Source organism: Mugil cephalus, chromosome 8 (assembly GCF_022458985.1).
Source record: "Mugil cephalus isolate CIBA_MC_2020 chromosome 8, CIBA_Mcephalus_1.1, whole genome shotgun sequence".
Lineage (NCBI taxonomy): Eukaryota > Metazoa > Chordata > Actinopteri > Mugiliformes > Mugilidae > Mugil > Mugil cephalus.
Window position 1 is genome coordinate 1,884,680 of NC_061777.1, and position 14,541 is coordinate 1,899,220.

The 14,541-nt window shown below is 40.2% G+C and overlaps 1 protein-coding gene across 3 annotated transcripts in view; it reads right to left on the bottom strand.

Annotated features, from left to right (window-relative positions):
- Positions 1 to 14,541, bottom strand: part of fras1 (Fraser extracellular matrix complex subunit 1) — a 216,084-nt gene that overhangs the window by 111,179 nt on the left and 90,364 nt on the right. For all 3 annotated transcript variants that reach the window (XM_047592667.1, XM_047592666.1, XM_047592665.1), the window contains exons 12-13: positions 8,469 to 8,612; positions 5,429 to 5,575 (exon numbers count right to left, since the gene is read on the bottom strand). In XM_047592667.1, coding sequence (XP_047448623.1) covers positions 5,429 to 5,575; positions 8,469 to 8,612 — 291 coding nt within the window. The remainder of the gene's footprint in view (positions 1 to 5,428; positions 5,576 to 8,468; positions 8,613 to 14,541) is intronic.

The window sequence follows — 14,541 nt, forward strand, 5'->3', positions numbered from 1 at the left end:
TCACTGCTGTGGCGTCTCTGATGCCTGCCACTCGTTCATTAGGTTTTATATTAGTTCATTTGTGTCTTAGTTGTATTTATATTATTTAAATTAATATTCTGTTCAGCTTGTACGTCACGAAATACTTTTAAAAAAAAATGGCACCATTTTTGTTCAGACCCATCCGTACTGTTGCTTCAGAACCATGAACAGTGTGGAGTGTTGTTTGCTTGACGTGGGTTTATTGTTTTATTTTAATGGCAGGAGTGATCAGGTTAAAATTACAACACAGTCTCACCACACTAATTAGGATGCAATAAAAATAATGTACATAACAACTGCTGTCTTAAGACAGTGGAGCGCTGTGTACAGTCGTTTCAGAACCATGAACAGAGAGGACTGGTGTTCGTTTGGGCTGAGTTTACTTTTTATTTTATTGTCTGGTGAGAACAGGTCTTGAATTGTTGCTTGTTTTAGTGTCACAAGTGCTTGAATCTATCTATCTATCTATCTATCTATCTATCTATCTATCTATCTATCTATCTATCTATCTATCTATCTATCTATCTATCTATCTATCTATCTATCTATCTTTCGTGTTTTCTGGAGGCGGGATAAACCGACGCTGGCTCTTCTTACTGATCTTCGGGCTGAATCCTCGTGACAGTTCTCATTTAGGTGTGAAATGGAGTCGGACTGTAATCACACCGCGGTGGCTCTCTGGAGTCACAGCAGGTCTCCTCCACTGGATGGAGGCGCTCGGCTAAACTGAGTACATTAGCGCGCCCCCGGGGTTTTATCTCAGCGAGCCACACTTTTCTTTATTGGTCCCAAATCTGTGAGACCTCTGAGTTACCGGCCGTCTCACACATCTTCGCTGTTAACCGCCAGTAAGTCTCTGTGGGAGCTGTAAAAGAAGGAGGCGGGATGGAGGTTTTAGACGGTGTCTGTGACTGGTTTACGTCTCCTGTGGTTAGTGTACGGAGAACGTTCATCCTGATGATAAGAGTCAGTCATTTAAGTTTACTTTTCTGCACCGTAGGGATCAGGAAGAAACATTCTCAGTTACTATTACTATGAACTTCATGTTCATATTATATTTTAATTACAGCAACAATTAACCCTCATGCCCTCCTCAAATTTACTACCCTCTGGACAACTTTGTGGCCAAAATGTACACACATAACGAAAATAATTTGATGTAACTAGAGTCTTGAATATGTCAAAGATTAGCAGTAAAACTGATTTGATTGCATTAGTATTTTTTTATGTAGTGTTACAAAATTGTGCACCATCTGGAAACCTTTTTGGCAAAAAAATAAATAAATAAGAAAGAAAGAAAGAAAGAAAGAAAGAAAGAAAGAAAGAAAGAAAGAAAGAAAGAAAGAAAGAAAAGCCATAAAATCCCCATACATCAATATTTGTTTTCCATGAATCACTTAAACAGCTTCAGACCTGCTCAAAACTACCAACAGTAAAATCAACAGTAGGATGATGGGACTCTGGTGGTGATTGGATATTAGATATTATCCAATATTATTATTGGATATTAGATAGATATTAGATATTAGAGCAATTAGCAATAAAATTATGTTGCCAAGTCATTTCAGGACATTAGTTTGAAAACATCCCTGTTGATGGTGGGAGCTAGTTTCAATTTTGTGTCATTTGTACATTTTCAAACAAAAAGAAAATTACAAATTCTTAGTGTTTGTGAAGTGTTTTTAAGCCAAAACCTTTGTTAAATGTGACAAATTCTTCATGTTACTTGGCTGGAAGGAATTTCTCTGGATTTCCATGAATTTTATTCCACTTCCTGTAATTCCAGTTCAACATCCTGTGGGGGTGGAGCCAATTCAATTCAAATTCTTCAAATGAATTCAGTTGAAATTCCGAATTGGGAATTTTGCACAACCCTGGTAGGGATGTCCCGATCGAGTATTTTTTATTTTTGGCCCCCGTATCCGATATCGATCTTTTAATGTTCAGTATCAGTCGTTCTTTGTGCCTTAAATTCACCATGTATCAGTCACTGCATTGAAGACGTTAATTGTGAAAAAAAAAACAAAACAAAACAAAACAAAAAAAATAGTTTTTGTCGTAGAAGGCAGAAAAAGTTAACTTTCCCAAATACCCGTGCAGCAGCAGCAGCAGTGGAGTGGAGGACTGAGCCTCGGAGCATCTTCAGGTCAACGAGCATTCAAGGAAAAGAACTCATATCTGAACAATATGACAGCACATTCAGTGCTCATGTTCCTTCCAGACAATGATTGTCATTGGGTTTTTTTCCTCCCTGCAAATCTACAGTGATGAAGAAATTATCTTTGGACCCCAGAGAGAAAGAAAACGTTGTGAAATATTCAGTCAGAACATCCACTCAAAGTTATTCTGGTCATGAACCCACTGGAAGGAAGTCATGCAGAGTTCAACAGAAGGACCTGAAAGGATGTGATGCACCCCAACAACACGGCCTCGTTTGCTCTGAAAGGATTCAGCAAAATGGTTACAGGAGGAAATTTAGATCCATAAATACGAAGAAGGAGAGGTGGAGGAGGATATGAGATGTTAAAATAGAAGTCTAGTAGTTTTCAGTTATTTTAGAACTACACAGGAACATATCTGGAACCAGGACACGTTTCATATTTCTGATTTAGCTCTGCCTCCAGTTTTAACATGGATTGTCCTTTTATGAGAATGTTTTACTCATGTTTTATTGAACTGTTTTCTTTAATCTGCTGGATTGTTTTACTGTTCCTGGGCAACGCGATCCAGGGCATTATTACAAAATGTGCACAAAGATTACAGGGACTTCTCTTGATTATATATCAGACCTTAACAAGTCTAGAGCCCTAGCAAAGGCTAAGCAACTTCTTCTGTCTGGGTGTAAAACCAACTCTTTCACCTCGACAGTGATTGCATTACTGAACTGGTAGTCTTGTGTGTCGTGCCCTGTATGAGTGACTGTCTTATTTAACCACTGGCTGCACAGATAATTGCCCACTTGGGGATAATAAAGATGTTTTGATTTGTTTGATTTGTTTTGATCAGTCAACTTCATGAGATCATCACCTGAAATGGTTTTCTGTTAATGGATGTGTCGAGAGTGGATTTATTTGCTAATTTAACTCCTGTTCAAATCCATATTATGGCCACAGCTCAAGGGAAATGGCGGTCTGTCGTTACTTTAAGACGTGGAGGCCAGTCAATGCCTCCAAAAATTCAAGAACTTTGATGTTTCCTCGAGGGCAGTCGTAGAAACCATCAAACGTTTGGATGAAAGTGGCTCTGAAGATGAAACCTCTCTCTGAAAAACTTCATTAGAGTTAGTATGAGCTCAGATTAAAGGCTGAACTGTTGCAAAAAGGCCATTATTGAGAAAAAAGAAGGAGAAGAAGAGATGGATAGACGTTAGACCAGAGGAAATCTGGACTTTGGTCTGATGAGATCTTTGCTTTCATGTCGTATGACACAGAGAAGGTGGGTGGATGGTTTCTAGATGTGTGGGTCCCACAGTGAAGCGTGGGGGAGGTTTACTTAAATCATCACATCTGGTTTGAGTTTGGCTGAACCATAATTTATCAGGACAATGACCTCAAACCAAGCGGCAACCTCCAGGTCTGAGCAATGAAGCCCGTGAGGAAGTGCATAAAAACTGCTGTTCATACTGTTCGTACTTAAGCTGCTTTAGCTCCGCCCCAACACGTTCCCCGTGCCCATATTTGGAGTATCCAAGTGTGGGTGGAGTAAAGTTTATCCAACATGGCAACCACAAGCTCCGCCCACTTTGGGCTTCATTTTCAAGGTTCAGAATCCAATGGGTGACGTCACGATGGGTTCGTCCATACATAACGAACAGCCAATGCCTTAAACAGGTTCAGTAAGAACCATATGACAGAGAAGGAGAGTGAAGGCCTCCACAATCACTGGACCTAAACCCAGCTCAGATGGAGAGACCGCCAAGTGACTAAACCATACTCTAGCTTGTTTAACAATTCCTTGTTTTCTACATATAAATAGAAAATCCAGGAAGTTGCGGTTTACTTTCTCTTGTTTTTCAGTTTTACTTATTATAATTCGGAGTAGTAGTGTCCTTTTTTGTATATATCTGTTTGTATGTCTTTATATGTATACAATAAATAAAAAAACATCTATGATTGATACAGAATATAAATCAGCACATACGCAAACTATAGGCTCAAGAAATCAAACGATCGTCATCCAAATAAATATGTATCTCAGAGTGAAGTACCACAAAAGCCCACTGATGTAAATATGGATTTATATTCATCATTATGAACTGTCTCTGGAGACTCTAGCTGATGTAATCTCTGCCAAACAGACGTGTGGATGTGAATGCAGAACACTTTCCCACGGCTGCAGTTTCACATTAGATGAAAACATTTATATTAAAAAAGGTTATTATGAACTAGTGACAGCAGATACAGAGGTTTTATAGTCGTCACTCATCAAACGAATGTGTCTACCAAACAAAACTATGGTAACTTTTGGTGTTTCAGTCAGTTTGAACTATTTTCTGGTGTACAATTTATTTTTGTCAAATATCTCATTATCACATTCATTGTGTTTGGATTTGTGTCTCCCAAAGGACTCCTTTTATCCGCAAAATGTCTTCTTTATTAAATAGCTTTGGACCCAAGTGACCTTTTCATCAGCTACAACAATGGTTTGCAATAAATGGGACATTACAAAAGGACCAGATATCTTTCTTACACTTTAGGTAGAATCATAAAAACCTACACAACTGTATTGTTATGCTCGTTTCTAACGAACAGCCATGATGTTCCTGGGTCAATTTGACCTGAGGCATGTTTAATTATCTATTAGTGTCAGAAACCGAAAAAATACAATAAATAGATTTTATATGTCAATAGTAGCTCCATTATTAACCATTTTCAATCAATTTTTAGTGCAATGGTGCTTTTTACCTGTCACAGATCACGGCTCAATGTGGATAAGTTGCTAGTTTTTCATGAAAAAAAAAGCAGAAGACCGACAATAGTTTTACTTGACACTGATGGTTTTTTTTATTTTTTTGTTTAAATTAAATTTTCTTTTTTTTTTTTTTTTTTAGTTTAAAGTGGGTCTACTTGACCCGTGACAAAAACAGCAAGGTTAAGATAAATCCAGAGAATAGTCATAGCTAAAATGATTGGTAAAAGAAGGAAGTGAACAAGAACTAGGAGCCGCGGTGATCTGTTAGATGAAGAGCTGCAAACCTGCAGCGCCTAGAACTTGTGTGCACCTTAAAATCAGACTTTCTCACAGAATAATATAAATTATTGGACTAAAATGTCAGATATTGTGTCGTTAAAAGATGAACCCAGTCTCGTTAACTTTAGCCTACAGATGCTAAAGCGCTAAAGATCTTGCTGGAGTTTTCGCAGTCCTGTTTAGTTTGATCTGAGCCGTTTTCCGAGTCAATACTCACGGCGACAGTGTGTGTGGTCGTGCTGGTAGGAACCCGGAGGGCAGGAAGCCAGACACTGGCTGCTATCGGCGCTGAGCAGGGGCCGCTGGGGGCCACAGGCCTGGCAGTCCCACCGGCTGGAACAGGCGGAACAGGATGACTGGCAGGCTGCAGGGGAGGAGAGAGTCAGAGATTCAGTCACATCACAAACTCATTCACTCTTCAGTCCAGAGAGTCTTCACGGTTGCAGGGTTTAGTCTGCTCCTGTGTTGGACAGCAACAAAACCGGGACCAGGTTAATTAAGGGCAACACAGAGACAACCAAGAAATAACTCTTCATACCAGCAGCTGGCAGCTGCCAGGTGTTCATTTAAACTGGGTAACTGGGAAGAGCTACTATTAGCTGGGACGCTAGGAAGATTGGAGGACCTACTATTAGCTGGGATGCTAGGAAGCTAGGTAGTGCTACTATTAATAAGGAGGCTAGTAAGCTAGGAAGAGCTACTATTAGCTGGAAGGCTAGGATGCTTGGAAGAGTTACTTCTAGCTCGGTGGCTAGGGAGCTAGGGGGGGTTACTATTAGTTGGGATGCTAGGAAGCTAGGAGGAGCTGATATTAATGGGAGATTGGGAAACTAGGAGGAGCTACTATTAGCTGGTACGCTAGGAAGCTAGGTAGTGCTTCTATTAATTACGAGGCTAGTAAGCTAGGAAGAGCTACTATTAGCTGGAAGGATAGGATGCTAGGAAGAGTTTCTTGTAGCTGGGTGGCTAGGAAGCTAGGAGGAGCTACTATTATCTGGAGATTAGGAAGCTAAGAGGATCCTATCAACTGGGAGTCTGGGAGCTACTAATAGCTGGGAGGCTTGGATGAGCTACTATTAATTAGGAAGCTAGGGAAGCTAGGAAGATATACTATTAATTAGAAGGCTAGGAAGCTAGGAGGAGCTACTATTAGCTGGAGGCTAGGAAGCCTTTTTGGTATTATTATTATTATTACTTTGGGATATAAAACGCCCCCATATAACCTTATACTTGTGCATTACACAGTATCTTTTACCCATTTTATTATTTAAAATTTGTGTTGTTCAGTTATGTCTCCATCACGTGTTCTGTTTTCAGTTGGCTCGAAGTCCCCGCTCAAAAACATTTTTCTAATCTCATTGAGGTACTTTCCTGGTTGAATAATTTCATTATAACATCGACTACAACGACAAGCTGTAAATCCACACATTCAGCATCTATTTACCCCCTTTATGCCTCTAAAGTACACGTGTGGAGACGCCGTTAAATCCAGAGGCTAGCATTAGAGGCTAGGCTCCAAAGTTAATACCTTTATCTGAGCCTGATAGCTTTATGGCGCTGAGGTGTTTACAGCTTTTACGAATGGCTGTGGGCCGTAAAACATCTCGGCTCACGGGAGGGAACTGGTCGATGGGACGGGGACTGCGGAGGGTGGGAGTCCAATGCAGTAAAATGCAACTTTACATTTCACAGCGGGTTATGGGTCAGCGCTCGGTCAAGGTGGCCAGTTTCAAGCCTTATAAAAAGTGACAGTCAACACTGACAAATATCCACACACATAAAAAAAGGGATGAGGGGGAAATGAAATAAGTCGGATTCAGGGCCATGCACGCTCTGAGGTGAGAAGGAGCCGCTGTTGTAATCTTAAATTTTAATGCGTGCTCGCTGCTGTGCTGCTGAAAGGATTTCCTCAGGAAGCTCAGGCTAAAGGTCTGGTTTTAAAATACAGTGTTTAGCTGAGAGACGCTAGATGTGGTTCCAAAACTTTTAACAGCTACTAACAAAAACTTTTAACAGCTGCTGTAATACCACTGTCACACTGAAAACAGTGCATTGTCGCTGGATTTTCTGCTGAGAGTAGTCGTGGGTCTAAATTTTTTCAGACAAAATCGGATTTTAAGCTGTACACAACTTGTAGGAATTGCAGGTTTGCAGCTCTTCATCTAGCAGATCACTGCAGGTATTGTTCACTTCCTTTGGTTTCAATCATTTTAACCAGGATTGTGGACTTTCTCTAGCTTTATCTTAACCCTGTTGTTTTGTCGTGGGTTAAACTTAAAAACGTTAAAGGTATTTTTTTCTGTATGAAACCCTTTTTGCTCAGCTTAATGTGTGTAATCAACATATAAAATGAAAATGGTTCATTTCAGGGTCAGTTTGGATCAATTTGACCCTAAAAGGAGAGTAAGTTATCATCACCCAATAAAAAGAAAAAAAAAAATCAAGAAAACATAAATGCCTTGTTAAAAAAAAAAAAAACGACGATCTCCGTGATTATTAGAAATTACCGGAGGTCCCAGATAAAACTAGTCCCGTGTGAATATGACAGTCTGACAGGCTGCCAAGTGACAAACTCCAAAACCGGACAGGGAGGCAGGTACACTGCAGGTGAGCCGCTAAAACCCCGGTTCACTCACAGGATCATTTGACCTGGGGTGAAATGCCAGAAACCCTTTCACACTGCATTTCATGAAAGGGGCTAAATGGATCTCTACCTACTGTTAGATCTGAACCAAGAACATTGGGTCGTTGCATGTGCATCATGGTCAGGGGCTAAATGTGGACGAATGCATTCAAGCCCACTTCTAAATGGGGCCTGAGATTTGATCTTTCAGGTTCAAACTCCTAAAAAGTTTTTTTCCAGAAGGTATTAGACTCATAAACTATCCAACTATCTTCCATGTGCAGTAACTGAATATTTATACTCAAAGTTATAATATAATACTCCCTTGTAATTTCTTTTCCACTCCGTTCCCTTTCATGAACCTCATGTTTTGAAATGACAAAACCTTGAATCCCTGAAACATGGTCTCATTCCTGCAGGATCAGATTCCGAAGGTAAATTTGCTCCTTAAAATGTAACAGATCCTGCAAAGCTAAAACAATAAAATCAAAACTCTTCTAAAAATCCAGCAGTAATGACAGACTTTTCACTACTAATTATGAGAATTCCCGTACAGTTTCAGTCGCGTATGCAGGAACAGTTACAGGTCTTTCAGCAGCTGGTTGTTGTCTATATTTAAAAAACTCAGTCGTACCTTCACACACTCGTCCCTCGGCGTAGAAACCCGCCGGACAGACGGACAGACAGCGGCCAAGATGGAGTAAGGCCTTCGGGTCCCGGCAGCTCTCACAGTGGTCGGTCGACCCCGAACAGGACAGGCAGTCTGAATGGCACTGGGCTGGAAACACACAGACACAGACGTTTTATTTGGAGATTTTAGAAAATGTTATTTCGCGTCTGCATCTTCGGCTACACTCTGAGACTCATGCATATTTTATTGTAGATATCTGGACAGACACTGATGCCGTCTGCAAGAGTCACACACGTTGACATTTAATTTTATGCTTATTATGTCTAAAAGATTTAGACGAGCACTCAGTAAGTGGAGGAGGACAAACTTTACTACTTTGCAAAACCACACACACATCGTTCCTGCGTTAGTGGTGGTGGTGGAGAAGTTTTATTCTGCAGAGAGTCTTTCAGGGCATGAGTCGTCTCCTGATGCTGGTGTGTTTTGTGATGATGTGTTTAAGTGCTTTCTCTGCCCACACTGGTTCCTACTTGGTCCAACATATAACCAACTAAAAAAAAAAAAGTAAGCAACACGTCCACACTGAACACGGCGCTATTCACAGACGTACGATAATTATCGATAATATCAGCGTCTGTACGATCAATAATTACAAAAAAGTACGATAATTTGACTCCTCCGATACAAGGCTATCGGCAAAGTTGATAGTTGAGTATTATCACTGCCTCATTTAATATTCACTCGCAGAATTTGCCTCCTTCATGTTCTCATATACTCAAATCGTCCGCCCAGTGAGTGAGAGTTTAGAGGTCGTTGAATATAGTCCCATCAGTTAGTCAGCTTTTTAAAATAACAGTGCATCGGTATATTCTCTAAAATATGGTGTTTTACTCGTCCATTTATGCCAAAAAAATCTGCCTTTACAGGCTGTAATGTTTGCAATGTCTTGCCTCCAGTTAAGCCCCGCCCCTCAAAAAACGTCACATTGTTAGTGAAGGAGTCTACGGCACCCAGCAGGACGTTAAAGGCTTAACCTCTCAAGGTGCGAAGTCTTCTGCAGTTTGTTTCTTTTTCTCCACACTTCACTTTGCAACAAGTGGTAAAATAACTCATGTCTTAAACAAGCGGCTCAACGTGGCAGAGTGACCCGTCTATTAAACGGTTTGTTAATCGACTTCTCTACGGCGTCATATTAAGATTTAAAAAGTCCCTCTTCAGCCTGTCAGTCTCTGAATTTACAGAACGAGGATGGACAGCAGCAACATCGGCGTCTTTTCTGAACTCCCTGAACAAACCAACGTCAAACAACGCGCGGGGGCTTCTCGCACTTGATTGCACCGTGATTGCTCCATTCATTATGTGACTGTGTTGAGTAAATAGATGGAGCGCCGGTGGAGACAGGGAGCTGATGGAATGAATTAATGCGACAGCTGCTGCAGATCAGGAAAGAAGGACGGAGGAGAAGGAGGAGCAGAGAGGGAGGAAACGAAGCGAGAAATAAGAGAACACGCGAAAAATGGAGATGAGGCTTTCAGGTTAACGGTAAATACGAATGTCAGTGAGCCAGAACGTAACGTCACAAGTATCTCCATCCCTCTCCTTTCTCACCCTGTTACCTCTGTTTCCTTTCTGTCTTCTTTCAATATTTTCCTCACTCATTCATTTTCTCTCTATTTGTCGCCCATTCACACTTTTTGATCAGATTTTTCATCACGTTGTTGGAGGATTGAGACGTTTCACCGGAGAGCGGCGACGACTCCAGCATAAATAGCGCAGATTCACGTAGAATAAGTAAATATCTTACTAGAAAAAGGCCTAAATCAAACGTCAAAAGTGAGGAAATTTATAGGAAACACGGCAAAAAACTTTATTCATCAATTATAAATCACTCCTTCATTAACTGACATTATTTTACAAGTTATTATCATTTTAGTTCATAAGCATCTCTATAACATAACACTTTATTAATGATTACATTTATCATTTTTAAGTTAAATATTTAAGTAATTAGAAATTAGACATGAAAAATGTATCAGTGTTTCCTGAGTTCATTCTCACGTGAAGTAAAGGTTTATTAAAATGTTCATTTACACATGTATTAATAGAATGCTATAGATAATTTATCTGAATCACAGTAAAAACACATGTTTATAACCTGTTAAGTATCAGTACATGTGTAAATAAGAGGGTTGCAAAGGGGCACAAAATGTCCAGTAATTTTCTGGAAACTTTCCATGGAAACTTTAGTCAGGGAATTTTGTGAATCTGTGTGAATTTAAGGCCTAATTGAGTTTCATTTAATTAAGGGATAATAACATAATAACATATTATACACAGCTGGACTCACATCAAAACTGAGTATATTGTTTCCACTATATTTTTTAACCAACTATATTTATGTTCCTAACCTTCAGCTTTGATAATTCCCTGTTTATTCCAGTTAATTCCCATAAATTCACGTTAAGTCACATGGAAAGTTTCCAACTTTGAAAATTCACAGGATTTTTCAGCCTAGAAAATTAGATGTATAAATGTACATTAACTCTCTCTCTCCCTCTCTTTTTTTTAAAATATTGCCTCGTTTCAGTTTATTTTACAGATTTATTATGACCTGGTCGACTGGGAACCATCACAGAGAAATAAGTACCACTTCACTAGATACACAATCACTTTTTATTTGTCTTGACGGCTGAGAGACAGAAAACCAGAATTGATTGTTTTTCTTTTCTCTCTTGGGGGAAAAAGAAACACTTCAGCACATGTTCGCTTCCTGACGTCTGCCTCGCTGCTCGCTAACACACTGTACTTCACATCCAGACACAATCCCAGAGGCAAAACAATGAAAAATAATCAAATGAATTTCAGAAAAAAATTTTTAAAACAGCAGATCTGGAGGTGTGCATCCAGATGCTTTTAGCGTTGCGGGAGCTGATTCACTCTGTCCGTATCTTGTTGTTGGTGCTCATTAGAAAAGTGTGTGATAAATAGAAAATCAGCCTCCAGCTGAGACCGACTTCCTGCCATCACAGCCCAGAACATCAGCCAATTTGCCAACATTTGGCCGCAGATTCCTGGTAATTTCACAGCCTGGTTCCCACTCAAAGAGGCAGAGCACCACTCAGACATGCAGCCCGCGGCCAGTTCTTCAATCTTGACTCAATATTTGAGACAATAAACCAAAAAACACAGATCTGAATCCAGCGAATTGAACGTCTCAGTGGAATTTCACAGCACATTTAACATGCAGACACCACAGCAAATACGAAAGCAACTACTTAGTTTATTTACACCATGAGCTCACTGGTGATTAGGAAATTCAGAGGGTTGCAGACTTGGAGTGGGCGACATTGAACTAATCTCGACATTTAAGTGACGACTGATACACATGAGTTCCCCAAACTGAAGGAAACCCCGTCCCACCACTTTGGTTTCTCCCTCCAGATCCACTGTGAGCATCTTTAATTTAAAATAATAGTGTTGATTGTTTTATTAAGACAAGGGGAATAGCCTGTTTAAAGGATACCTCACATCTACCAGATGACACCTTGTGAAGGATCTGAGTAGACTCGACTTTCTGAGGAAGCTCAGGTCTTTACATGTGTGCATTAAGTTCCTAGTTGTAGTTCCTAGAGTGTTTCTACCAGTTCGCACTCTGCTGTGGTTTGTTGGGGGCGTAGTAGGCTCAACAAACTGATCCATGTTTGTTAGGGAGTTGGAGACGTTTGTCTCAGCGTGGGACAGGAGGACACTGAATAAACTGCTCTCCATTATGGACAATTCATCCCGTCCACTACACCTACCAAACCTTTTTCTAACAGCTAAGCTACTGTGACTGAGCAGTTTTCCTTGTGGATCATTAAAGTCGGTCTTAGTCTAATTAGCGTTGTCGTTAGCATCTGCTCTGTTCACAGTTTGTCCCAGAGGAAAAAAAGAAACTCTTACAATTTGTTTGTGCGCTCAGATGAGTTACTGTTACTCTCCTGTCCATCGTCACATTAAGCCCCGCCCCCAGACGATCTGATTGGTCCAACAGATCTTTAATGGAGCAGCATAAGGTCACCTCTGGACTCCTAGTGCAGGTACAGATGTTTAACCTCCTGAGAACTGAGCTTTTATTTGGTCTGTATTTTTAATTTCTCCAAGGTTTCTGGGATTGGTAGGACCTAAGAAGTATAAAAACTTTGAACAGGAAGTAGTAGTTTTTGAAAAAACAATGTCCTCGTATGTGGACACTGGGATCATTTCATTATTTATATTATAAGTCACCAATGTGTGACAAAATATAAATCTGTTTATTTCAATACCTGAACATGGCTGAGCAAAGACAGAACAATGAAGTCACAACAGCACTTGCTAATTAACAAAAGATGCTAATTTGTTAAATTTGAACATCATACCAAACTAGAAATATTAATAAGCATAAATATATAAGTTTTAACCTTTGCTGCCACTAGACAGCAGACTAAAGTGTCCCCTAATGAGGACAATGGGTTTAAATGAAGCCGAATAAGCTGAAATAAAACCCACAACTTAACGTCCTCATATGAGGACGCAGGGTCTCGGGAGGTTTTTTTTGTTTGTTTGTTTGTTTTTCAAGATACTTGTTATAGCTCATCCCATATTCCGGCCCAAATATGCTCCCACTCTCACGGGAGTTCCTTAAATGGTGAAAGGGAGCACAGCATTAAACGTGTCTCGTCTCTGCAACTCTGTTTTAGCCAAAGTGAAATAAAACAATTACTGAAAAATGACTCAGAGATGAAGAACATGTTCAGTGCGTTTAATAAGTATCGGCTCTAATCTCAAGACAAAAGATCAAAATCAATATCAAGCAATTAATTTGGGTCAAATCCCACAAGACCTGAACGCAGCACTGAACTGAACAGTCTCGGCTGTGGCCTTCAGGTGCCAACTGGCCAATGAGAGTAGAGGCTGCTAACCTCTGGGCCTATAGACAGCCATGATTAATAGGCTTATAGGAAGATATACGACTCATGGAGGAAGAGAGACAGAGCGAGACCGGGAGCATATGTTCAAAGTTTTATTGTTCGCTTCTTCTATTTTTAACCACAAACTAAACTCAGTGAGGGAAATCCACTCCACTGGCTGATAAACTGACGTAGCGTTAATGCATCAGCTTGTAAAAGGGACACAAACCTGCAGACTGATGCATCATGACAACACAACCCAGAGTTTACCCTCTCACATGGATTAATCCTCTCCAACACACACAGTCACACGTGCATATTATGGGATTTACAGGCAGAAAACACCTCATGAACATATGCAGACAAGACAGATGGGTAGTCAGAGACACCTGAATGCATCACATGTTTGAAATAAGACGCAGGGAGGATTCTCCTGTGTGTTCTGTTCTGTGCCAGAGAGTAAATAAAATGAAAACAGCAAATGTTTGAGCTGCCACTTCCCAGGGATGAGGCAACTAAGTGAAAGGCTTTCCATTTCATTCTTCATCTTTACTCAGAGTTATTGATTTAAGTGTCCAGTGGAGACGTGGAACCACGGACCAGCTCTCCCGTTTTGTCCCGTTTACCTGATAAACGCTGGATCTGCCTGCGAACAATGTGAGAAAACCCCCAATAGACACAAAACCCACACAAACTAAACGTAAAAGACAACAGCTTCTAAAACTATTGTTGGTGCAGTGAAAAATGTCTCAGTTTGCCGACTGTAATTAGTCACTCGTGGACTGGAGTATTTATTTCTGTGTGAATTGCCGACAGTCTGTAGGCGTCTGGATGGAACCAGAAGAACATTAGCATAAAACCGTTTAACATGAGCGTTTCCCCTCCTGTATTTGTGGTATTTCCTCTCGTAGAGATCGTTAAGAAACCCCAGGATGAATCTTTACGTCCACCTCCAACAACCCAGGTCAACGTTATAGGAGATGCCTCGTTTTGCTTTAATTTACAGTTAAATATGTAGTGTATGTACATGTACTGCCCAAACGTAGTGAAATAAAAATAAAACAGGTTGAATAATGTTATTTTAATGTGTTAATGTAAATCTGACTTTTATAGCTTTAATTAAAACAAATGACCTAATAACAGCTTAG